General features: G+C 46.9%; 3 protein-coding genes across 3 annotated transcripts in view; 1 reads left to right on the top strand and 2 right to left on the bottom strand.

The window, feature by feature from the left end:
- Positions 1–24,510, bottom strand: part of LOC132571344 (zinc finger protein 850-like) — a 359,929-nt gene that overhangs the window by 135,558 nt on the left and 199,861 nt on the right. The window lies entirely within an intron of this gene.
- The window catches only part of LOC132571235 (zinc finger protein 883-like), a 216,748-nt gene that overhangs the window by 67,528 nt on the left and 124,710 nt on the right, over positions 1–24,510 (top strand). The gene's annotated exons all lie outside the window — the stretch shown is intronic.
- The window catches only part of LOC132571353 (zinc finger protein 345-like), a 29,274-nt gene that overhangs the window by 735 nt on the left and 4,029 nt on the right, over positions 1–24,510 (bottom strand). Inside the window, 2 exon segments of the mRNA XM_060238157.1 lie at positions 21,196–21,288; positions 21,290–22,259. Coding sequence (XP_060094140.1) covers positions 21,196–21,288; positions 21,290–22,259 — 1,063 coding nt within the window.

Below are 24,510 nucleotides of genomic sequence, written 5' to 3'. Positions count from 1 at the left end.
GCTCTCCCCCTTCCGTATATCTGGTTCTTTCTGGAGCCACAATGATGTGCTCTCCCTTGATGTCCCTCTTAACACCTGCCAGAAGGAAAAGAGAGAGAGGGCCTGATCAGACACACTGTTTAATCAGTTGTCGCTGCTGTTTCCTACCAGATTAAAAGTGGCTGATCAGACAGCAACATCTGCCTCCAGGTAATCAATCGTTGCCGCCCCCCCCCCCCCCAATCCTTCTCCAAACCAGATTATTTTGTTACCTGCTCCTTTGCGGTATTTTTTTGAGTTCTCCGATTTCACCTCATAGTTTTCTCCATCTGGATAGTTCTGCTGCGATATTAACCAACTTCCGGATGTCTGAAGGCTGTCCCAGAGCAAAACGAGCCTCAGACATCCGGTTTACAGTAGCCATTTTTTTTTACTACTTAGCGATATTCGCATAATCGCATAACCACATAATGTTTTCTGACCTATGCTGCGATATTAACCAACTTCCAGATGTCTGAAGGCTGTCCCAGAGCAAAAGGAGTCTCAGACATCCAGTTTACGGTCGCCTTTTTTTTTTACTACTTAGCGATATGCGCATAACCACATTATGTTTTCTGACCTATGGCACGCACATGTGCGGACATGCACACAGTGCGCTAGTGGGAGAAACAAAAAAAAGAACTGCATGCTGCCGCTGTGTGGATGGCAGAAGGCGGTTTCACCACGGAATGTTTCGAACTGCAGTATGGCAGTCTGATCAATAATATCCAGAGCAAAGATCTTTGAACAGAACCAGGTCCGTTTAACACAGACTCAACATGCAGTGTGAACAGGGCCAGAGAGAAATTGTTAAAAGGCCTGAAGCAAGATTGGAACCTCAAGTGATGAAAGAAACCCAGTCACTAACGCTTTTGAATGACAGGCTAGAAGAGCCTTATATAATTTTTATTTTATTTTGATTCATTTTTTGCCCTCATGGAGGCTCAAAATGGCTCACAAAATTCTCCCCTGCTCCATTTTATCCTCACAAAACCCTGTGAGTTAGGTCTGGGCAGGGCCTTTTTTTTTGTAGCAGGAGCTCCTTTGCATATTAGGCCATACACCCCTGATGTAGCCAATCCTCCCAAGAGCTTATAGTAGGCCCTGTAAGAAGAGCCCTGTAAGCTCTTGGAGGATTGGCTACATCAGGGAGGTGTGGCCTAATATGCAAAGGAGTTCCTGCTATAAAAAAGCCCTGGGTCTGGCTCAGAGTGTGAGAGAGACTGGCTGAAGGTCACCCAGAGAACTTCTGTGGTAGACTGATGATTTAAACCTGGATCTCCCAGGGTCTTCCCTAGTCTGAGACAATAATGACTACACCATGTTCACTTGTCTGTAGGGAAATGGAAGATACAGGTAGGATAAGTGGGAATATAAAGTGGTGTGGGGTAGTTCAGTGGCAGAGCATCTATTTTGCCTACAGAAGGTCCTGAGTTCGATCCCTGGTTTCTCCACATAAACAACCTTAGTAAGAAAGCTTGGCCATCCTCCACGTGAGTCCTTGATGAGCTGTTGCCAGTTATAACAACACAAGAGAAGCCATCTTGGATCAGGCCAGTGGCCCATCCAGTCCAACACTCTGTGTCACACAGTGGCCAAAAAACCCAGGTGCCATCAGGAGGTCCACCAGAGGGGCCAGGACACTAGAAGCCCTCCCACTGCTGCCCCCCCACCACCAAGAATAAAGAGCATCATGTGCCCAAGACAGAGAGTTCCATCTATACCTTGTGGCTAATAGTCACAACAGAGCTATATGGACCCAGAGTCCAGTGGATTTTGAAATCCTATTGTGCAGTTAGTGAAAGCTCTTAAACAGGGTAAGTAGGGAGAAGATCTGCATATAGGGGGGGAAGTTTCCATAAACGATCAACAACCAAATACATGAAATTGTTCCCCAAAGGTTAAAAACAGTAGAACTGGGCAAAAGAAGATGACATCTTAAAGTCCTTGAAGGGCTATTATAATGTGGATGGTGTGGAATTATTTTCTGTGGCCCCATAAGGTAGGACCAGAACCAATGGGTTGAAATTACATCAAAAGAGTTGCTGATTCAACATTAGGAAGAACTTCCTGACAGTTAGAGCGGTTCCTCAGTGGAACAAGCTTCCTGGGGAGGTGGTAGGCTCTCCTTCCTTGGAGATTTTTAAACAGAGGCTAGATGGCCATCTGACAGCAATGAAGATTCTGTGAATTTAGGGGGAGGCATTTGTAAGTTTCCTGCAATGTGCAGGGGGTTGGACTAGATGACCCTGGAACTTCCTTCCAGCTCTATGATTCTATGATTCTATACAGGAGCTGATAAAGTAACCAGAAAAACAGCACAAGAAGTTGCCTTCTGCTGGGTCAGGGTGGTCAGTCTATTCATCTTAGTCTTGTCTCCTCTGACTTCTGCATGCCAAGCGGAGCCTCTACCACTGAGCCAAGGCCCGTGCCTAAAGATGCTGCCTTCTGCTGACCATTGGTGCTTCCAGGCCACCACTGTCTACTCAGACAGACAGCAGTGCTCCAGCTGGTGCCAGATTAAACCCTGTGGAGGCCCCTAGGCAGTCAAAATCTTGGGATCCCCCTCGCAAATTATCTCAGAGTTGGAGCGCCTGTCCCACCCCCCGCAGGCCCACCTGCAGGCACCTTCTCAAAAGCCCCTTTGACAAATCTGCGGGGGAGAGGCAGAGAGAGGCAAACTTGGTGACGATGCCAGCAACCATTGCACCAGGCAAGTCAGGTATACAGTGGCTCAGTTGCTGGCTGCGCGTGCAGGCTGGGAGGGCTGCAAACAGGGGCAAAACTGAGGGGAAAAGCCACCCCGGGGCCCCTAAAGGCGAAGGGACCCATAGGCCTGTGCCCACTTGGCCTAATTGTTAATCCAGACCTGACTCCGGGGCCTCAAGCAGAGTTCATCAATGTCACTTCTTGCCTAATCCTTTCAGGTGAATGGCCAAGTTTGTCTGCAGTAGGAAACCAAGAGATGAGATAATTTGTGAGGGGGCACCGAAGATTTTGACTGCCTAGGGCAAAGGTGGCCAACGGTAGCTCTCCAGATGTTTTTGCCTACAACTCCCATCAGCCCCAGACATTGGTCATGCTGGCTGGGGCTGATGGGAGTTGTAGGCAAAAACATCTGGAGAGCTACCGTTGGCCACCCCTGGCCTAGGGGCCTTTTAAGTTTATATTTTGGAAATCTTTCTGGTCTTTAAGGTGCTACTAGACTCACATCTTGCTCTTCTACCTAGTCGTTTAAGCTGGGGATGCCTGAGATTGAACCTGGAACCTTCCGCATACCAAGCAGATGCTCTACCACTAAGCTATGACCCCTTCCCTAAATGAATCTGACTTGTACTGATGTCCTTGGGTCTACTGGATTCTTTTGACTGGAGGTGCTGGGGGCTGAACTTGGGAATTTTGGCATGCTAAGCAGAAGCTCTACCATTGAGTCATGACCCACTCCCTAAATGAGCTAAACCATGGGGTGTCAAATATGCAGCCCGGGGGCCAAATCAGGCTCCCGAAGGGCTCTTATCAGGCCCCGAACAACTGGCTGTCATCTGTTTCCTTCTCCCTCTCTCTTGCTTCCTTCTGCATCACAGTTTGCTTTACACGGCTTGCTCAATCACACAGGAGCTACAGAGCAAAGCCTCTATTTTCTGCATTGGCTGAGGCTCCTCCCTTGGGGAAGAAGTGGGGGAGCAAGAGCTTGCTTTGCCAGGCACAGCAAAGCTATTGAGCCAAGCCTCTCTTCCTTCTATTGGCTGAGGCTTCCCCCCCTCCTGGTTCTTTAGGGAAGGAAGGAAAGGGCCAGAGCTTCCTTGCCCAGTTCCCTGGGCCCCATGGGAGAGATACAAAGAAAGCACCTTTAAGACTGAGTGTTAATGTTTAATATAAAATCTTTGTCTGCGTCCTTTATAAAGTTTATATTTCTGCTACCTAATCATAATTACGGCTCGGCCAGACAAGGTCTCATTTATGCCAGATTCAGCCCTCATGACAAATAAGTTTGACACCCCTAAGCTAAACAAATGGCTGCATGGCTAACATGCAAGTCAAGGAAGCTGTAAATAGACAAATGGCTACATTTAGAAAGTGGAAGGTCTGTTTCAGTGATTTGAATAGAAGGGACCACAGGCTCTGGCAAAAAAGAATTATAACTCAATAGGCATGCAAAAAAAAAATCACTCTTTACACAGAGAGTGATTAAAATGCAGAATTTGGGGATTAGAATAACAGCATCATAGAGATGAAAGGAACCTCCAGGGTCATCTACATCATTTTTTCAACTAGAGACGCTGGGGACTGAATCTTTGAACAACTGCGAGCCAGACAAATGCTCTACCATCGAGCCACAGCAGAAATTCATCTCTCAGCCAAGGGCATAAAGGGGGCCTTACCTAGAGAGGCCACGTTCCCACAGTTCTCCAACATAACTTCGATGTACAAGGCTCTTTGGTCCAGATCCAGCAGGCTCCACTCCTCCTCAGTGAAATACACATGAACCTCCTTGAAAGTCACTAGACTCTGAAAGTAAAAGAAAACATTCCCTCTTATATTCTGTAATACTTCTTTGTTTCCAGAGGATGTACTAATAGCCACAGGGATAAATAGCTTTAAAAGTGGGACAGATTCATGGAGAAGTCTAGTGGCTACTAGCAATGGTGGCTGAGGAGAACATGCAGAGGAACTAAGCACCTGAATCTCAGAGCCAGGAGACAACATCAGGGGAAGGCCTTAGCTTCTATGCTCTGTTGTTGGCCAACCAGAGGAACTGGTCGGGCCCTGTGTGAGAAAGGGTGCTGGACTAGGTGGACCACCGGTCTGATCCAGCAGGGCTCTTCTGATGTTCTTACGAAGGCCTCAGCCTCTCTGTCCTGTTGTTGGCCGTCCAGAAAAACTGGTTGGCCACTGTGTGAGACAGGATACTGGACTAGATGGACCATTGGTTTGATCCAGCATGGCTCTTCTGATGTTCTTATGAAGGCCTCGACCTCTATGCCCTGTTGTTGGCCGTCCAGAGGAACTAGTTGGCCACTGTGTGGGACAAGATGCTGGACTAGATGGACTACTAGTGGGCAGTAGCAAAAGAAGATGGATTGTTTCAGGCCCAGGGAGAAGTGGAATGATAGAGGTATCCCACACATGAAGGAACCATATACTGAACCAGCCCATTGGTCCATCAGAAGAAGACAACTGCAGATTTCTACCCCACCCTTCTCTCTGAATCAGAGACTCAGTCTTTCTTACACTCTGAGCGGCTTACAATCTCCTATATCTTCTCTCCCCACAAGAGACACCCTGTGAGGTGGGTGGGGCTGAGAGGGCTCTCACTGCAGCTGTGCTTTCAAGGACAATCTCTGCGATAGCTATGGCTGACCCAAAGGCCATTCCAGCAGCTGTAAGTAGAGGAGTGGGGAATCAAACCTGGTTCTTCCAGATAAGAGTCCGCACACTTAACCACAACAACAAACTGGTTCTCAGGGTTGGTATTGTCTACTAAGATTGGCACCACCTGTCCAGGGTCTCTGGTTGTGGTTCTTTGGATCACCTACTACCTGGTCCTTTGAACTGGAGATGCTGGGGATGGAACCTGGGACCTTCCGCATGCCAAGCAGATGCTCTACCACTGAGCCACAGCCCCTCCCCAGCTGAACCAAGCCTGCCTGCACCGTGACTCTTCACTGACCTGATCCACCTCCACAGAAGCTGTTTCCACTCCACTGTGAAGAGGAGATGACGGGGTAGGTGCCCCAGGAATCCTCCTGTTGCCTGCAAAGGTCACAAAGACAGCATAAGGCATTGTTAACCTTTGCACACATTCTCCTAGCTAACAATTTGAAATTCAGTTCTTGGGTGAAGGGGGATAATAAATTCTCTGTCTCCATGCTTTGCCTGTTGGGGCACAATGCAACATGGTGTTTGGGACCGATCGTTGACATGCTGAAAAGAAAAATAGTTTTTAAATATAATGGTGGATAGAGTCCAGGGGTAGAATTCTAGCAGGAGCTCTTTTGCATATTAGGCCACACACCCCTGATGTAGCCAATCCTCCAAGAGCTTACCAAAAAGAGCCTTGTAAGCTTTAGAGGATTGGTTACATCAGGGGGTGTGGCCTAATATGCAAAGGAGCTCCTGCTAGAATTCCACCCCGATAGAGACTGATGTCTTCTCTGCAGGGACTGGGTCAAGTTTGGCCCTAGACTGTCTGGCACCCTAGGCAAGACTAACTTCTGGCACCCCCCCCCCCCCACTGATAATGTTACCAAGTCACATGGGGGGCACCCAATTTGGCACCCCCAGAAAGCCCACACCCTAGGCAATCGCCTAGTTTGCCTAGTGGCAGGACCGGCCCTGGACTGAGGAGAATGTTTTTAAATATTATTACTCAATGTAAAATCCCCCCCCCAGTTATGTTGTCAAACAAAAGGGAACAGTGCAAATGAAAACCAATCTCAGATATGACATACCATAGTGAAGAAAAAGAGGTTACTAAGGCTGAGGAAATAGTAAAAAAAGAAAGGAAGAGGTGATACATACAATAAATAGTACAACAGGCAGGCCTTGAATTCAGCTGGAGCTCACAGTACAGCTCCTGAACCTTTCTGAGGGTTCCCCCTCCTCCTCCCCACCTACCTTGTCCATTGAATAGTAGATACAGCTGCATAACAATCCCTGGATTAGGAGAGCGGGCAGCCAGCCAGCCACCGGGGTTTTGCCACACCCCCAGCAGCCCTCATTAACCCCTGGAGAAGCCCTCACCACCCTTTCTCCACTTCTTATGTGATTTTGGGCAGCAGGTGGCTTGCTGGCCTTTTGACTGTGGAGGGCAGCTGGCCAAGGAGAGCCCCAGGTGAGTGAAGCCTGCTCGGGCTGGCTGGATCTCTTTTGACTGGTGAGGGGGGTGGCATATGCTAATGAGTTATGCTAATGAGCTCCACCACCTATTTTTCTGCAAAACGACTCCTGACAATAGGCTACTGTACTATCCCTTACAGAAGAGATTTCCTGCATGGTTCCATTCCGTTACTGTTCTAGTCTCTTTTCTAGAGGAGAGGCGAGGAGCATGTAAAAGTAGTCCACAATTATCAGAATTGCTCAGGAAGCCACATAGAACTACCCTCCCGTTCAGCCTTACCTGGCGAGGTGGCACCTTGGTTGCTCTCTTGCGCAGTCCCCCTGGAAAGTAGCTTCTGTCTGACCACTGAAGGAGGCTTCGTGACCTCGGAGAGATCAGTTGTCATTTCTGCAAACAAGGCCCGCATACGAGACTCCTGAGTGGGAAACAGGGATTAGGAGATAGATACTGGAGAAGAGAGGGATGGGCAGAGGGAGTTAGCACAAAACCCTCTCACCTGCTCTTTCTGCTTTTTGTCCTCCGCCTGGCTGAGGAGGAAGCCTTCTGCCAGGGCCACCGCCTGGGAACTGGTCTCTGGCCTGCATTCCCTCACCCAGCTCTCCATCTCTGGGGGCAGGATGGCCAGGAACTGCTCCAGGATCACCAGGTCCAGCATCTCCTTCTTGCTGCACCTCTTTGGCTTCAGCCACTGACTGCAGAGACGGTGGAGTCGGCTGCAGACCTCTCGGGGCCCCTTGGCCTCATGATAGCGGAACTGTCTGAAATACCGGCGCAGTGCCTCTGAACTGCTGGGGCCATCCACCGGAATCCCTCGTGCCATTTCCCCCCAGAATTCCTCACTGCTTTCAATCTTGGTAGCTTTAGAGCCTCCTCTTGCACTAGGAGATGCCAACTCTCGCTCTTCCATTTCCCTTCTGCCCTCTGGGACGCCCTCGGCAAAGGCCGAGCGTTGCCCTGCTGTTCTGCCGATTCCTTTCTCGAGGGAAAGGTGGAAGGACTCCAGATTCCTGCAATAGAAATGTGGCGTTCTGGGAATTGATGGGAGGCGGGTGTTTGTGCAAGAAGTGGAAGTGGTCCCGGCTAGCAACCGGGACTTCTCCCCATAGGGAAGGGCTGAGATGGAAAGGAAAGACGGGGTGGTAGTGGGGAGATCTCTGAGCAGTATAGAGCAGTTTTCACCTGAGTGATGCTCACCTAAATGCAGTATCCTCCTCATAACTGAGAGCCAGCATGGTATAGTGGTTAAAGCAGACGTAGCCAGGCTTGCTTAACATAAGAGCCTCTTAGAATAGATCCAGATGTTCAAGAGCCACAAAACATGAACGTCAGATGTTTGTGAGCCATGCGGAGGGAGGGAAGGGAAAGGAGGGGAGGAAGGAGGTGAGAGAGAGGTGGAAAGAAAGCAACTTTACATTCATTCTCCAAGCCACCAGCTGGCTTGGTTTGCAGAAGCCATTTAAACAGAGAAATGCCTTCTCCAAGCTGGCCAATGGGCAGTGGGGGCTTCAAGAGCCACACAATATGTGTGAAAGAGCCACATGAGCTATGGTTTGGCTACCCCTGGGTTAAAGTGTCAGACTGGGATCTGGGAGACCCAGGTTCAAATCCCCATTGCGTCACAAAAGCTCACTGGGTGACCTTAGACCATTCTCCCACTCTCAGCCCAGCGTTCCTCACAGGGGTGTTATTATAAGGATAAAAGAATGTCATAGAGAATGTCATAGAACTGCTGTTGGTCCCCACTGAAGAGAAATATGGGATATTATACACACACGCAGTTTATATAAATAAACTGTATTCTCTTAGGATTGCCAATTCCATGTTGCGGATTTCCTGGAGATTTTGGAGCAGCCTCAGGAGGGTGGGATTTGGGGAATATTTATTTATTTATTTGAATTTATTTTATTTTATTTACTTTAGACATATGCCGCCCACTCCACAAGCGGACTCTGGGCGGCTAACAGTCATAGTAAAACAGTGTAAATACAATTATAAAAAAGAAAACACATATAGCCTCCAAGGAAGCTATTTATTCCAGAGGAACAGATTGCTGTAGTCTGGCCACCTGGAAGCCGGCAACCTTAAATCTTCCTATACTTTCCATTAAATCAGTGGTGGCCAAACTTGCTTAAGGTAAGAGCCACATAGAATAAACATCCAACGTTTGAGAGCTGCAAGGCAGGCAGGCAAATAGATGGGGGGAGGGGTGGAAAGAAAGTAACTTTAAATGCATTCTCCAAGCGATTTCAAGAAAGAAATGCCTTCTCCAAGCTGGCTGACGGAGCAGCGAAGGCTTCGAGAGCCACACAATATGTGTAAAAGGACCACATACGGCTCCGGAGCTGCAGTTTGGCCACCCTTGAGGTAAAGCTTTGCCTGCTTTTCTTTCTTTCCCCACCCAAAACCGCTCTTTCGGTTAGCTCTGCAGCTGTGAAATCTGAAAGGCGATCTCTCTGGATTACTCTTCACTGCTCCCCCCACCAGACTTATCTCTAGATCCAGGGGGTGAACTATGAATTGGGTGGCGTAGGGGGCTGCCTAACCTAACCACAAGAAGCTGTAGGTTTCCCCCCTTCCCCGCACCCCAACGCACCTGAGACTCACTCGCTGAATCCGTCGGCAGATCCTGCTTTAGCAGGGGTGGGGGGAAGAGGCTCATCAAAGGTGAGTGTGGATCTGGGACAGGAAGTGATCCCTCCTTCCGAGATGCTTTTCTAGCCCTCCCAGCTCTAGCATTTTAACCCTTATTGTGAATCAGTATAATTATTTGTATTGACATACTCAAAACAGGGATATTGGCTGTATATTTCATTACATATGCTTTACCCATTTTCACCATATTTTATTGTATTCCTTTTTCCTGTGGCAAACTAGAATTATGTTTACATGTTAAAAAGTAAATTAGGTGGACAAGAACATCACTATCCAACATATTTCTCTTTTAGCTGTATTGACACACTCAAACAGGGACTTTGGTTGCTTAGCCCATTACATATATTGAACCCATCTCCCATTGTCATTGACAATCTCACATTTTGACATACTACTGTTTTGTTGCTTTTGCATGCTCATGCTACTCAGATCAAAGGTTTGCTCAATTTGTTAATTTTACTATTCTGTCATTGTACCATTTTACATTCTAAACCACTGCCTACCAGATAATTTTACTTCACTGTCATTGGTTCTTAAATCTGTACCATGTTGCATTCTGGGCCACTGCCTACCAGCTATGTATGGCTCTGCTCAGCTATGTATGGCTTTGCTCACTGTGCTGGATTCCTCCACGGATGAAGTGTGCTTAAGAGCACACGAAAGCTTACGTTCTAAAAATTGGTTGGTCTTAAAGGTGCAACTTGACTCCTGCTATATTTTAATCCTTAGATCGAGGCTCGCCTAGCTGCCGATTCAGGAATTCAGCCTCACTTGTCATCTGAAATTGAATTTTGCCAGGAACAAAGGAAAGGCTGCCCTGGCAAGAGAAAAAGCAGCATGCATGGCCATCCAGGAGAACAGGGAAATGTGCATTTTGGGATTAAATAATTAAGCAGATTAAGTTGGTTCTGCATTCTTTATTTTTAGGGGGCAGTGAGTCTTTGTAGTGTGTGTATCTTCCACTATATTTTAATGTATTTTTTTCTAATGGCAAACTAGAATGATGTATATATTTATGTTACATAGAAAAAGGAAAATTAGTTGGACAGGAAAAACTTCTGGGAAAGAAATGCCCTTATTTTGACCCGGGTTTATTAGCAATAGAATAATTGACATTCTCACATTCTGGCATGTTACTATTTTATTGGTTTCACACTCTAATGCAACCCAGACCAAAGGTTTTCTGAATTTGTTAATTTGACTATTCTGCTATTGGATTTTAACTGTACCACTTTGCATTCTAAACCCCACAAGCTATATGTAGCTCTGCTTACTATACCTTATTCCTCATCTGAAGAAAGGTGTATGCACACAAAAGCCTACCTTCTGAATAAAAGTTTGTTGGTCTTTAAGGTCTACTTGACTCCTGCTTTGTTCTACTGCTTCAGACCAACACGGCTGCCCATCTGGATCTACCCTCTATGCTCAGTTAGTGTGAGCTAGCTCACAGTTTTTTCGCCTCTGGCTCACATATTTTTATATCAGATCAGGAAGGATGGCCCCTAGGGTTGCCAATCCCCAGGTGGGGGCAGGGGATCCCCCGGTTTGGAGGCCCTCCCCCCCACTTCAGGGTCATCAGAAAGTGGGGTGGGGGAGGGAAATGGCTGCATAGGATTTTCAGCATAGGATCCAGTGCCTCTCCTCAAAATACCCTCCAAGTTTCAAAAAGATCAGACCAAGGTGTCCAATTTTGTGAGCCCCATAAGAAGGTGCCCCTATTCTTCAACATTTCCAGTGGAGGGAAGGTATTTAAATGGTGTGCGGTCCCTTTAAATGTGATGGCCAGAACTCCTTTTGGAGTTCAGTCATGCTTGTCACACCCTTGCTCCTGGCTCCACCCCCAAAGTCCCCAGGTATTTCTTGAATTAGACTTGGCAACCTCACTGGATGTTCTTCTAGAGTGCTAATAATTTGGGAGAGGGAGAAAAAGTTCTTTGTCAGCTCTCTCCACACTGTACATAACTTATAAACTCCTGTCATGTCCCCCCTTAGTCTTCTGTTTTCTAAACTAAAATGCCCCAGTTTCTTCATAAGGAAGGTGATCCAACCCCCGGTCACCTCTGTTGCCCTCCTCTGTACTTTTTCCAGCTCTGCAATGTCTCTCTTGAGAAACGGTGACCAGAAATAGGTGGGTAGCCATGTTAGCCTGAAGCAAGAGAATAAAGTTAGAGCCCGAATCCTTTCTAATTGTGGGAAGTTAACTGAGATTCCTTTACAATGCCCAAGGGTTTTGTAGAAAAATAGGTGGTGGAGCTCATTGGCATATGCCACCCCCCACACCAGCCAAGAACAACCTGATTCAAGAAAGGAGAGCCCCGGGCAAGTGAGGCCTACTTGGGCTGGCTAGAGATCCAACCTTAGCAGGCTTCACTCACCTGGGGCTCTCCTTGCCCCCTCCAAAGTCAAAAGGCCAGCAAGCCACTTGCCACCCAGAATCACATAAGAAGTGGAGAAAGGGGGTGGGGCTTCTCCAGGTGTTAATGAGGGCTGCTGGGGGCATGGCAAAGCTCCTAGTGGCTGGCTGGCTGCCTGCTCTCCTAGTCCAGGGATTGTTATGCAGCTGCACCTACTATTCAATGGACAAGGTAGGTGGGGAGGAAGAGGGGAAACTGTCAGAAAGGTTCAGGAACTGTGTTCCTATGAGCTCCTGCTGAATTCAAGGCCTGACAATGCCCCATTTGTCTCCCCTCAGGCATGAAGGTAACAAACAGCATTTCCCCTTCCTTTTATTGGGGTGGGATGCAGTATATTTCATGTTTCAAACTTTGTTGGTCTTAGAAGTGTCACTGGACTCTAACTTTAGGGTGACCAGAACTGTGCACAGTATTCCAAATGAAGCCACACCATAGATCTATACAGGGTTACTATGATATTGGCATTTTATAGTCCCTTTCCTAATAATCCCTAACACATACTTAGCTTCTTCCATTGCTGCAGCACACTGGCTGGAGGCTTTCATTGAGCTATCCACTATGACCCCCAGATCTTTTCCCCTCTCTGTCTTAAGCATATGCATGGGAAAGATACTAAAAAGAATCTGAAAGGTTCCCCCTTATGAAACTGCTTGTGAAACGTATAGGGGTTGTAAAATAGTTAAAGATTCTTTTCCCTTTGCACTATTTTATTTTTCTTCTTTCCCATCAGCCTCAGCAAATTTAGATCCCATTAGCTCATACATGAAGTTGGAGCTTGTTTGTTTTTTGTTCTAACGTCCAAAGGAAAGGTCCACACAAACACACACACAAAATTTGTCTCTCTTTCTATGAACAGCTATTTGGTACAACAGTTATACAAGTGGCAAGCAAAGCAAGATACATTATACTAACATAAAGAGATAAACCATCTGACTATTAGCAAAAACAAACAGCAAATACTGTTTACACAAGAATAGCTCTGCTGGATCAGACCTAAACATTTATCACTTCATTACACTTAATTGTGCAGGGGGTTGGGCTAGATAAGAACATAAGAGAAGCCATGTTGGATCAGGCCAATGGCCCATCCATTCCAACACTCCTTGTCACACAGTGGCCAATAAAAAACTCCAAGTGCCATCAGGAGGTTCACAAGTGGGGCTAGAAGCCCTTCCACTTTGCACCCCGCCCCAAGCACCAAGAATACAGAGCATCACTGCCCCAAACAGTTCCAATAATATACTGTGGCTAATAGCCACTGATGGACCTCTGCTCCATATTTTTATCCAATCCCCTCTTGAAGCTGTCTATGCTTGTAACCACCACCACCTCCTGTGGCAGTGAATTCCACATATTAATCATCCTTTGGGGGAAGAAGCACTTCCTTTTATCCGTTCTAACCTGACTGCTCAGCAATTTCATTGAATGCCCACAAGTTCTTGTATTGTGAGAAAGGGAGAAAAGTACTTCTTTCTTTGCTTTCTCCATCCCATGCATAAACTTGCAAACCTCTATCATGTCATCCCACAGTCGACGTTTCTTCAAGCTAAAGAGCCCCAAGCGTTTTAACCTTTCTTCACAGGGAAAGTGTGATGACCCTGGAGGTCCCATCCAACTCTATGTTTCTATTATTCTAATTCTTGCCACTCTTTAAGAAGTTCAGGGTTTTCTCTCCTATCACATATTTAAATCCTATCCAGTTTGGTGTAGTGGTTAGGAGCACAGATTCCAATCTGGGAGAACTGGGTTTGATTCCCCACTCCTCCACATGCAGCTTCTGGGTAACCTTGGGTCAGTCACAGTTCTCTCTGGGTTCTCTCAGCCCTGCCTACCTCACAAGGGGCGTTTTCGCACTCACCTTCAGCCGGCGCGACCCCCCTCTTCACCACGCAGGATCTGCGCGGATTTCGCACTAAATGCCGCGGAGCAGCCGGAAGAGCCAGAAGCTCCCGGCGCAAAAGCTGCTCAAACGTAAACCGCCAAAAAGCAGTTTCCGTTTGCGTGGCTTTTGCGACGGGAGTTTCCGGCTCTTCTGGCTGCTCCGCAGCATTTAGTGCGAAATCCGCGCAGATCCTGCGCGGTGAAGAGGGGGGTCACGCCGGCTGAAGGTGAGTGCGAAAACGACTGGGAGAGGAAGGGAAGGTGACTGTAAGATGCTCTGAGACACCTAGTGACTCCTAAATCCAATCTCTTTCTTCTCTTTCTCTGAAGAAATAACACAGTTTACCTGGTTCTCCCCTTCTCTATTTTATTCTCACAACAACCCTGTGAGGTACAGTAGGCTGACAGCTTGTGACTGGCTCAAAGTTACCCAGTGAACGTTATGACTGATTGGGGATTTGAATCCAACTCTCCACATAGAATCATAGAGTTGGAAGGGACCTCCAGGGTCATCTAGTCCAACCCCCTGCACAATGCAGGAAACCCACAAATACCTCCCCCTAAATTCACAGGATCTTCATCGCTGTCTGATGGCCATCTAGGCTCTGTTTAAAAACCTCCAAGGAAGGAGAGCCCACCACCTCCTGAGGAAGCCTGTTCCACTGAGGAACCACTCTAATGGTCAGGACGTTCTTCCTAATGTTGAGCTGGAAACTCTTTTAATTTAATTTCAACCCATTGGTTTTGGTCCAACCTTCTGGGGCCACAGAAAATAATTCCACACCATCCTCTATATGACAGCCCTTCAAGTACTTGAAGATGGTGATCATATCACCTCTCAGCTGCCTTCTCTCCATCCCTAGCTCCTTCAACCTTTCCTCAAAGGACTTGGTCTCCAGACCCCTCACCATCTTCGTTGCCCTCCTCTGGACCCGTTCCAACTTCTCCATATTCTTCTTAAAATGTGGTGCCCAAAACTGAACACAATACTCCAGGTGAGGTGTTACAGTCTGATACACTAACCACTACAAACCCACTGCGTCCGGTGGGGGCTCTGGAAGATATTAAGATGACAGCAGCCAGTGGAATGCAAAGCTGAGATAGGCGGGAAGGGAGCCACCCAGATTTTTCACTCAGAGGTGTGCTTCATCTGAATATGAACACATTGAACTGTCTTAAACTGTATTGTCTACTCAGACAGGCAGTAGCTCTCCAGGGTCTCAGACTGAAGTATTTTGCATCACCTCCTACCTGGTCTTTTTTTAACTGGAGATGCTGGGGATTGAACCTGGGACCTTCTGCATTTCAAGCAGAGACTCTACCACTGAGCCACGGCTCCTCAATACAGGAGTTCTGTGTTGTCCGTAGGGCTAACTGTTGTTGTGAGGGATCTGGAGACTCCCTTCTTAAAGATATCACCGCACTTTTTTATCACTGAACTGCACAAGTTATGTGAAGAAGTTTGTGCCCAATCACTGAGCAACCCAAAATTCCCTTTCGGGATAGTTTCAGAGGGCAGCCATGTTATTCCATAGTAGAAGAGCTAGATTTGAATTCCAGTTGCACCTTGGAGACCAACAAGATTGCTGAGGTATGAGTTTTCCAGAGCCAAGTCTCCCTTCCTCAGATAAGAGAGCGCTGATTCTCAAAAAACGTGTTGACCCTCTGAGGTGTTATTAGACTCAAATCTTGTTCTAAAATTTCCTTTGATTCCCTCTCCTGTTCCTCCTAATATGTTTTATTTGATTGTGGACACAGTGTATTTTATTTTGAGAAAAGTTTTTACAGTGCCTGATACTGTTTTATCAAATTAGGAAAGCAATTTCTTTGTATCCCCTTCTTGCAGACCACTTATAGTTTCAGAATCCTCAAAAAGATGCAAAGGCAGGATTTATCAGTGCTAATACACTCCTGCATTTCAGTGATGCAAAAATGCTCCAACCTTTGTTTAAAAATAGAAAATTGGACTCTCCTACAGCCTCCCTGCTTTCCCAACACCATCTTTTATTGAGTTACAACCTTGGCTAACCACTTTTCCTTACTAAGCTGCCCAAGAATGATGTACAATTTCTACCACAGTCTTGACGAGTTTAAAAAAGAATACTGCAATTATTCAACTCCCAAAGATGGGTTGGATCTTCAACTCAGTATACAGTCTTCCTCATGGGAAAAGGATTTTTGCCACACTGGGGGACATTTGCACGCTTACTGAAGGAAAGCCCTTCTAAATCAATTGAAAACAATGTGGACTTAGAAGGCTATAACTCTGCTTAGTAACACTTTGGCCCAGGCTAGCCTGATCTTGTAAGATCTCAGAAACTGTCTGCCTCAGTTTGTACTTAAATGGAAGACCACCAGGCCTTTTTTTTGTAGCAGGAGCTCCTTTGCATATTAGGCCACACACCCCTGATGTAGCCAATCCTCCAAGAACTTACAGGGCCTACTGTAAGCTCTTGGAGAATTGGCTACATCAGGGGTGTGTGGCCTAATATGCAAAGGAGTTCCTGCGGTAAATAAAGCCCTGGAGACTACCAAGAAAGTCCAGAGACGCTACAGAGAGGCAGGCAATGGCAAACCACCGTCTCTTGCTTTGAAACCCCTATGGGTTTCCGTAACTCTGCTGTGACTTGATGGCACTTTTTAATGCCAATTCTGCTTCCAATTTCATCTTGTGTGACCAGAACGATGTACGATATTACTCATGTGGTTGCCTCACAGGTATGTATTGCAGTTGCTGTTTGCATCTGTTGTATATTTACTTGGTTGTTGGTGGTCAGCAAACAATTCCAGAGGTGTTTTTAAATACGTACACCAACAGACATCCAACATGCTTGGGTTGAGGGAATGTAGAAGGGAGCTGACCATAAGAGAACATAAGAGAAGCCATGTTGGATCAGGCCAGTGACTCATCCAGTCCAACACTCTGTGTCACACAGTGGCCAAAAACCCCCAAGTATCATCAGGAGGGCCAGGACACTAGAGGCCCTCCCACTGTTGCTCCTCCCAGGCACCAAGAATACAGAGCATCCCTTGCCCCAGACGGAGAGTTCCAACAATACACTGTGACTAATAGCCATTGATGGACCTCTGCTCAATATGTTTACCCAATCTCCTCTTGAAGCTGTCTATTCTTGTAGCTGCCACCATTTCCTACACCAATAAATTCCATGTGTTAATGACTTTTTGGGTGAAGCTAGGGATGGGCACAGACCGAGAAAACCCAGTTTGGTTTGGGGCTCGCAAATGGGGTGATGCTGAACCAAACCTCTGAGCACAAAAGTCACCCAAACTGAACTGGTTCAGCCCCCCCCCCTGAGTCGCACCCCTAATGTGCTCGCAACTGGGTGGCATCAGTGGCCCTTGTGTCCTTTTTGGGTGGTGTTGGGAGCTGCCCCCGATGCACCCGCATCACCCAGATGCGACATGAGCACATTGGGTGATGCAGGCATGCCAGGGCGGCACCCAATGCCACCAGGAAGGGGCATGCACGCCCTAACCAAGCAGAAGCTCAGTGAATGTTTGCGGAAGACGCCTTCTCTAGGCCTCCGGCCCAGACTTTGGCTCTGGTCTGTGCCCGTCCCTAGGTGAAGCAGTACTTCCTTTTGTCTTTTCTAAGCCAACCGCCCATGAATTTAATGGAGTGCCCACGAGTGCTTGTACTGTGAGAAAGGGAGAAGAGTACTCCTTTCTCTGCTTTCTCTATCCCATGCAAACAGGCAAGGGTGGAATTTTAGCAGGGGCTCCTTTGCATATTAGGCCACACACCCCTGATGTAGCCAATCCCCCAAGAGCTTACAGGGCTCTTCCTTGTAAGCTCTTGGAGGATTGGCTGCATCAAGGGTGTGTGGCCTAATAGGCAAAGGAGCCCCTGCTAGAATTCCACCCCTGCAAACAGGTATAAGTTATAGAGTTCACTGGAAGGGAAATGTGGGGTGGGAGGGGCTCTGGGACTAGGAGGAGAGCCATCTCAAGAGCTTTTTGGATGCAAGACCTAGATGGTCTAGGTTAGACAAATCCTCTCAGAATTTGGGAGCTTAAGCAGGGTCAGCTCTGGTTAGTACTTGGATGCAGGGCTTTTGGTTTTTTTAAGCAGGAGTGCCTTTGCATATTAGGCCACACACCCCTGATGTAGCCAATCCTCCAAAAGCTTACAAGGCTCTTTTTTGTAAGCTCTTGGAGGATTGGCTACATCAGGGGGTGTGGCCTAATATGCAAGGAAGCTCCCGCTAGAATTCCACCCCTGGGCCACACACCACTGATGTAGCCAATCATCCAAGAGCTTACAGTGGGCCCTGGAAGAAGAGCCTCTTTATCAATGGAGGCCCAGATAGCCGCCACTGCTAGATCCGCCTTCTTCCATCTCAAGAGGGCGAGGCAGCTGGCTCCCTTCTTAGAGCGCAGCGACCTAGCAACTGTGATCCACGCAGCGGTCACTTCGAGACTAGACTACTGCAATGCCCTCTACATGGGGCTGCCCTTATACCGAACACAGAGACTTCAGGTAGTCCAGAACGCGGCGGCCAGGCTGCTGGAGGGACTACCACGGTGGGAACCTGCGCGGCCTGGGCTGCGGGATCTGCATTGGCTGCCGGTTGTGTACCGTGTTCGCTATAAAGTGCTGGTTATTACCTTTAAAGCCCTATATGGCCGAGGACCTGCCTACCTAAGGGACCGCCTCTCCCCATATGTGCCCCAGAGAGCACTGAGATCTAGCTCTCAGAACTTACTAACAATCCCTGGGCCAAGAGATGCTAGGTTGAAGGCTACTAGGGAGCAGGCCTTCTCAGTGATGGCCCCACGTTGGTGGAACCACCTTCCAGAGATGGTGCGAGCCCTGCGGGACCTGAACCAATTCCGCAGGGCTTGCAAAACATTTCTTTTCCAGCTTGCTTTCGAGATAGAACCCGATTAATCTGACGTGTGGACATCTAGCCATCTTGTGGATATTATGATTACAGTATTTTAGCACCCATTTTATACATTTTATCTATTTTAAATAATTTATTATGCAATTGATATATTTAAAATTGTTTACATTGTTTTACATGAATCATGGGATCTCCATGTCTGTTAGCCGCCCTGAGCCCGCCTCGGCGGGGGAGGGCGGGATATAAAAATAAAGTTATTATTATTATTATTATTATTATTATTATTATTATTATTATTATTATTAGCTCTTGGAGGATTGGCTATATAAGAGGGGTGTGGCCTAATAGGCAAAGAAGTTCCTGCTACAAGAAAAACCCTGTTTGGATGGGAGTCCACCAAGGAAGACCACAGTTGCTACTCAGAGGCAGGCCAAGACAAACCACCTCAGTTCAGCTCTTGCCTCGAAAACCTTACGGGGTAGCAATAAATTGGCTGAGACCAGGGGTAGAATTCTAGTAGGAGCTCCTCTGCATATTAGGCCACACAACCCTGATGCAGCCAATCCTCCAAGGGCTCTTTTTTGTAAGGTCTTGGAGGATTGGCTACATCAGGGGTGTGTGGCCTAATATGCAAAGGAGCACCTGCTAGAATTCCACCCCTGGCTGTGGCCAATGCTATCTCTAAGCTGTGGAGTCTTGTGAGCAACAATTCTACTTCATGAGCTACTGGCATTAAAGTTGTGAGCTTCTGCAGAAATCAGTTCAGTCTGGGGCCATTTTTCCTGAGCTAAGACAAAAATGTGTGCCCCCGAGGCTAAAAACTAGCTCACACTAACTCAGCTTAGAGCAGGGGTGGGGAACCTTTTTTCTGCCAAGGGCCATTTGAATATTTATAACGTCATTCGCGGGCCATCCAAAATTATCAACTTAAAAAACAGTGCTCCACCAAGGGAGAACGATTCAGGCTGGCAAAATTAATACAAATAATTGTTTTTCTAGTTGAAATCATGTCGGGGCAAACCTAATTTGGTGCAGTGCCCCCCCCCCCGGCCTGCCACCCTAGGCAAATGCCTAGATCCAAGTTTGGGGGTTTTTTGTAGAAAAAGCCCAGCCAGAACTCATTAGCATATTAGACCACACCCCCTAATATGAGCATGTTAGGCCACACCATCTGGGATAATGAAATGCAAACTGAACTGGTGGTAGCTGGTTCCCACCCCCTACCCCTTCCTCCCTCCCTTCATGCGGAAACTGCAGCTGCTCCCAGCAGACCTTCAAAGGCACCCACATACCCCCATAGCAGTCCTTCACAATGCTCACCACTCAGGCCCCCCGAGGGCCAGACCAAGTGCTCTCGAGGGCCGCAAATGGCCCTCGGGCCTGACATTCCCCACCCCTGGCTTAGAGAGAACACTGGCTGTGACCTGAAGGCATTTTCTGCCACCCCTGCTTTCTGGTAGTTCAGCGTGCATCTGCAAATAAACAGAGAATACACACACACACACAGAGAAATTCTGCAAGTCCCTAGGACTCTCTCCTCCCAAAGTTTATAACCCTACCAAGGAACCTTTGGCTTGTCTTACCATTTGGAGAAAAATTGAGAGCATATGACAATAACATAAGATTAACGGTGAAATGGAAATGCATGAGGAAAATAGTTCAAAACAGGTTTAGGGATGACTTTAAATACTTCACAGATGGGATCTGTTTCATTTCTTTGCCGTGGCAGCTGTACCCATGGATTTGTCCTTCCGGCAAAGGGCACTTTGCTGATTGCCGCAAGGCAAGTAATAGCACGAGTGTCCAACCCTGACATTTCTCTGCCATCTTGTAAAAAAGTAGTATTCATCTCACATTCATTGCCCCATAACACTAATTACTTTGTATATTCAACAACAGCGACGACTGCAAATTTATACCCCGCCCTTCTCCCTGAATCAGAGACTCAGAGCATCTTACAGTCTCCTATATCTTCTCCCCCCAAAACAGACACCCTGAGAGATGGATGGGGCTGAGATTGCTCTCATAGCAGTTGCCCTTTCAAGGACAACTCCTGCCAGAGCTATGGCTGACCCAAGGCCATTCCAGCAGCTGCAAGTGGAGGACTGGGAAATCAAACCCAGTTCTCCCAGATAACAGTCCGTGCACTTAACCACTACACCAAACTGGCTCTGACTGTACAAAGAATTTTTCCACAGAATGTTTATGGTTTTCCTCTTGGTTGGATGCTCCACTCCATGCTAAGGGCCAATCATTCAGAAAAGCTAATTATTGACATTTTTCTTCCACAGGTGTGAATTCACAACCTAACGTATCACAAAAGTTCATGCAGAGGGTAGACAACTTTCTTCCATTGTGGAGTTTCAAGATCTTCCAGTGCTTCAAGAACTTAAGACTTGGTGAGGGCTTTAATATTTTTTTAAGGATGGAGTCGTCTCAAAAACTCATGCTACACTCTGACCAATTAAATTGTTTCTCCATTGTGTGGATTCTTTGATGGGAAATGAAGCTCGAATTCCACCTGTAGCTCTTTCCACATTCCAGGCACTGGAAAGGCTTCTCGCTTGTGTGCACTCTGTGGTGCAATGTGAGGTCCGTGTTCTTATGAAAACCTTCCACACTCCCAGCATTTATATGGTTTCTCCCCAGTGTGGATTTTTTGATGTGAACTGAGGTCTGTATTCCGGCTAAAGCCTTTGCCGCACTCTAAGCATTTATACGGTTTCTCTCCTGTGTGAATTCTTTGATGTCTAATCAGGTGTGTGCTTCGGCTAAAGCTCTTTCCACACTCTGTGCATTTAAACGGTTTCTCTCCTGTGTGGATTATTCGATGTGAAGTCAGGTGGGTGCTTCGAATGAATCTCTTCCCACAATCCAGGCATTTGTATGGTTTCTCCCCGGTATGAATCCTTTGATGAGAAGTAAGGTGTATGCTTTGACTGAAGCTCTTCCCACAATCCAGACATTCATATGGTTTCTCTCCTGTGTGAGTTCTTTGATGCACTGTAAGACTATAATTCAGCGTGAAAGTCTTTCCGCAGTCTAGACACTTATATGGTTTTTCCCCGGTATGAATTTTTTGATGTGAAGCAAGACTTGAGCTTTGCCTGAAGCTCTTTCCACAGACTAAGCATTTATATGGTTTCTCCCCAGTATGGATTCTCTGATGAGTAGTAAGATCTATTCTCTGAATGAAACTCTTCCCACACTCCAAGCAACTGTATGGCTTCTCTCCTGTGTGGATTCTTTCATGTCTGATAAGTTTTTCCTTTTGGCAAAAGCTTTTCCCACATTCCAAGCATTTAAATGGTTTCTCACCTGTGTGGATTTTCCAGTGAGTATTAAGGTTTGACTTTGAACTGAATATTTTCCCACACTCAGGGCACTGCGTCTTTTCCTTTCCTTTGTCTGTTTTTTCTGGGCTCTGGATCTCACAAAAGTCACCGCTCTGAGATGCCGATGTCTCATTCCCTCGTTCTTTCGATTCCATTTTCCATCCCTGCTCTCCTCTTTCTATATATCTGGCTCCTCCTGATATCACACGGTATGATTCTCCCACATTTTTGGGCTCCCATCCAGTACTGGCTAGAATGAAAAAAGAAAAATTGTAAGAGACAGAAGCAGACAAATCCAATCGAGTGAGAAAATCTGTAGGGCAAACAGATCTCGAGACGTACTAAATGGCCTTTGGTGAATGGGATGGTGTAATGTATAAAATGGAGATGGACCATGTACACCCAGGTTCAGCTCTCTGCTCAAAGACTGCCTCAATGGCCAAATGTCACTTCAAAATGGATATCTAATGATTTAACGAGATCGTCTTTAAAATCATGCACCATGCATTTCTGGACTCTTTATCACAAGGCTGGTTAACAGAGCCACATAGAATAAACATCAGATGTTTGAGAGCCGCAAGATGTGAATGTCAGATGTTTGAGAGAAAGAAGGAAGGAAGATGAAGAGGAAAGAGGGGAAGGTGGAAAGCAAGCAACTTTAAATTCATTCTCCAAGCTGCTGGCCTGCTTGGCTTGGATAAGTGATTTAAAGAGACAGATGCCTTCTTGGAGATGGGAGGGGGCTCTGAGAGCCACACAATATGTGTGAAAGAGCCACATGCAGTTCCTGAGCCACAGTTTGGCCGCCCCTGCTTTAGAAGGATGGTCTCCTTTTCTAACATTCCAACAGAATTATATGGGAGATTCTATTCTTCACGTGCTAACTTATGTCATGTTTTTGGACACATTATACTCAGGGCTTTTTTTAAATAGAAAAGGCCCAGCAGGAACTCATTTGCATATTAGGCCACACACCCCGATGCAAAGCCAGCTGGAACTGTGTTCTTGTGCATCCTTGCTCCAAAAAAAAGAGCCCTGGTGATACTATTTACTTTGCTTCTACCCCGTTTTCCACCCACATGGGTACCCAAAGCAGCTGCCTATCTTCTCCATTTTATTCTCACAACAGCCCTGTGAGGTAGGCAAGGCTGAGAGTGCATGTTTGGACCAAAGTCCTCCAGCAGGCTTTCATGGCAGAATGGTAATTTGAGTTTGGGTACTCCAGATCCTTGTCCAAACACCACATAATCAGAATAAAGTCAATTAGCGGAATGACTGCCTTTATGCTGTTCTCTCAGGCATTTTATGATCTTGTACAATTATTTTATGATCTTGTTTTATGATTTTGACTTTGCTTCGATTCATATCTCACATTCCCTGTTCCCATTACATGCACCGAACAGCTTTTCCCCATGGGTGGTTTTTAAAAATCTGTATCCATTTGTGGGTCACTTCCACCCCACAATGAAGAAGAAGAAGAAGATATTGGATTTATACAGGGGTCATTTTGTAGAAAAATAGGTGGTGGAGCTCATTAGCATAACTCATTAGCATATGCCACCCTCCCCCCCAGCCAAAAGCAACCCGATGCAAGAAAGGAGAGCCCCAGGCAAGCAAGGCCTGCTCAGGCTGGCTAGAGATCCAGCCAGTCCAAGTAGGCCTCACTCACCTGGAGCTCTCCTTGGCTGCCACCCCCCACCCCAGTCAAAAGTTCAGCAAGCCACCCATCACCCAAAATTACATAAGAAGTGGAGAAAGGGTGGCGTGGGCTTCTCCAGGCTGCTGGAGGCATGGCAATGCCCTGGTGGCTGGCTGGCTGCCCGTTCTCCTAATCCAGGGATTGTTATGCAGCTGCACCTACTATTCAATGGACAAGGTAGGTGGGGAAGAGGAGGGGGAACCCTCAGAAAGGTTCAGAGGCTGCGCTCCTGTGAGCTCCTGCTGAATTCAAGGTCTGGATTTATACCCTGCCCTTCACTATGAATCTCAGAGCAGCTTACAGTCTCCTGGAGAGTTCTGTGGGCTGCCAAAAAGACATATCAGTGGGTTTTAGATCAAATCAACCCGACCTCTCTTTAGAAGCTAAAATGATTAAACTGTGACTGTCATACTTTGGTCGGATTATGAGAAGGCAAGAGTCATTGGAAAAGACAATAATGCTTGGAAAAGTTGAAGGCAGCATATCTCAACATTGTGAAGTGATATTCCAGTCCACAGAGAAGAGCTCTATCAAATCATTATGAGCTCAAGAAAGGCAAACCAGGAAATGGACCATGACATTGGGGGCACCACATAAAGATCCAGACCAGGTGTGGCCAAATTGCAGCTTGGGAGCCACATGTAGCTCTTTCATGCATATTGTGTGACTCTTGAAGCCCCCCACCGCCCCATCGGCTGGCTTGGAGAAGGCATTTCTCTCTTGAAATCACTTCTTCAAGCCAAGCCAGCTTGGAGAATTCATTTAAAGCTAAAGTTACTTTCTTTTCATCTTCCCTTCCCTC

The sequence above is a fragment of the Heteronotia binoei genome, chromosome 5, assembly GCF_032191835.1.
Source record: "Heteronotia binoei isolate CCM8104 ecotype False Entrance Well chromosome 5, APGP_CSIRO_Hbin_v1, whole genome shotgun sequence".
NCBI lineage: Eukaryota > Metazoa > Chordata > Lepidosauria > Squamata > Gekkonidae > Heteronotia > Heteronotia binoei.
Note: the sequence above shows the minus strand (reverse complement) of the source record. Positions and strands in the feature narration are given on the sequence as shown.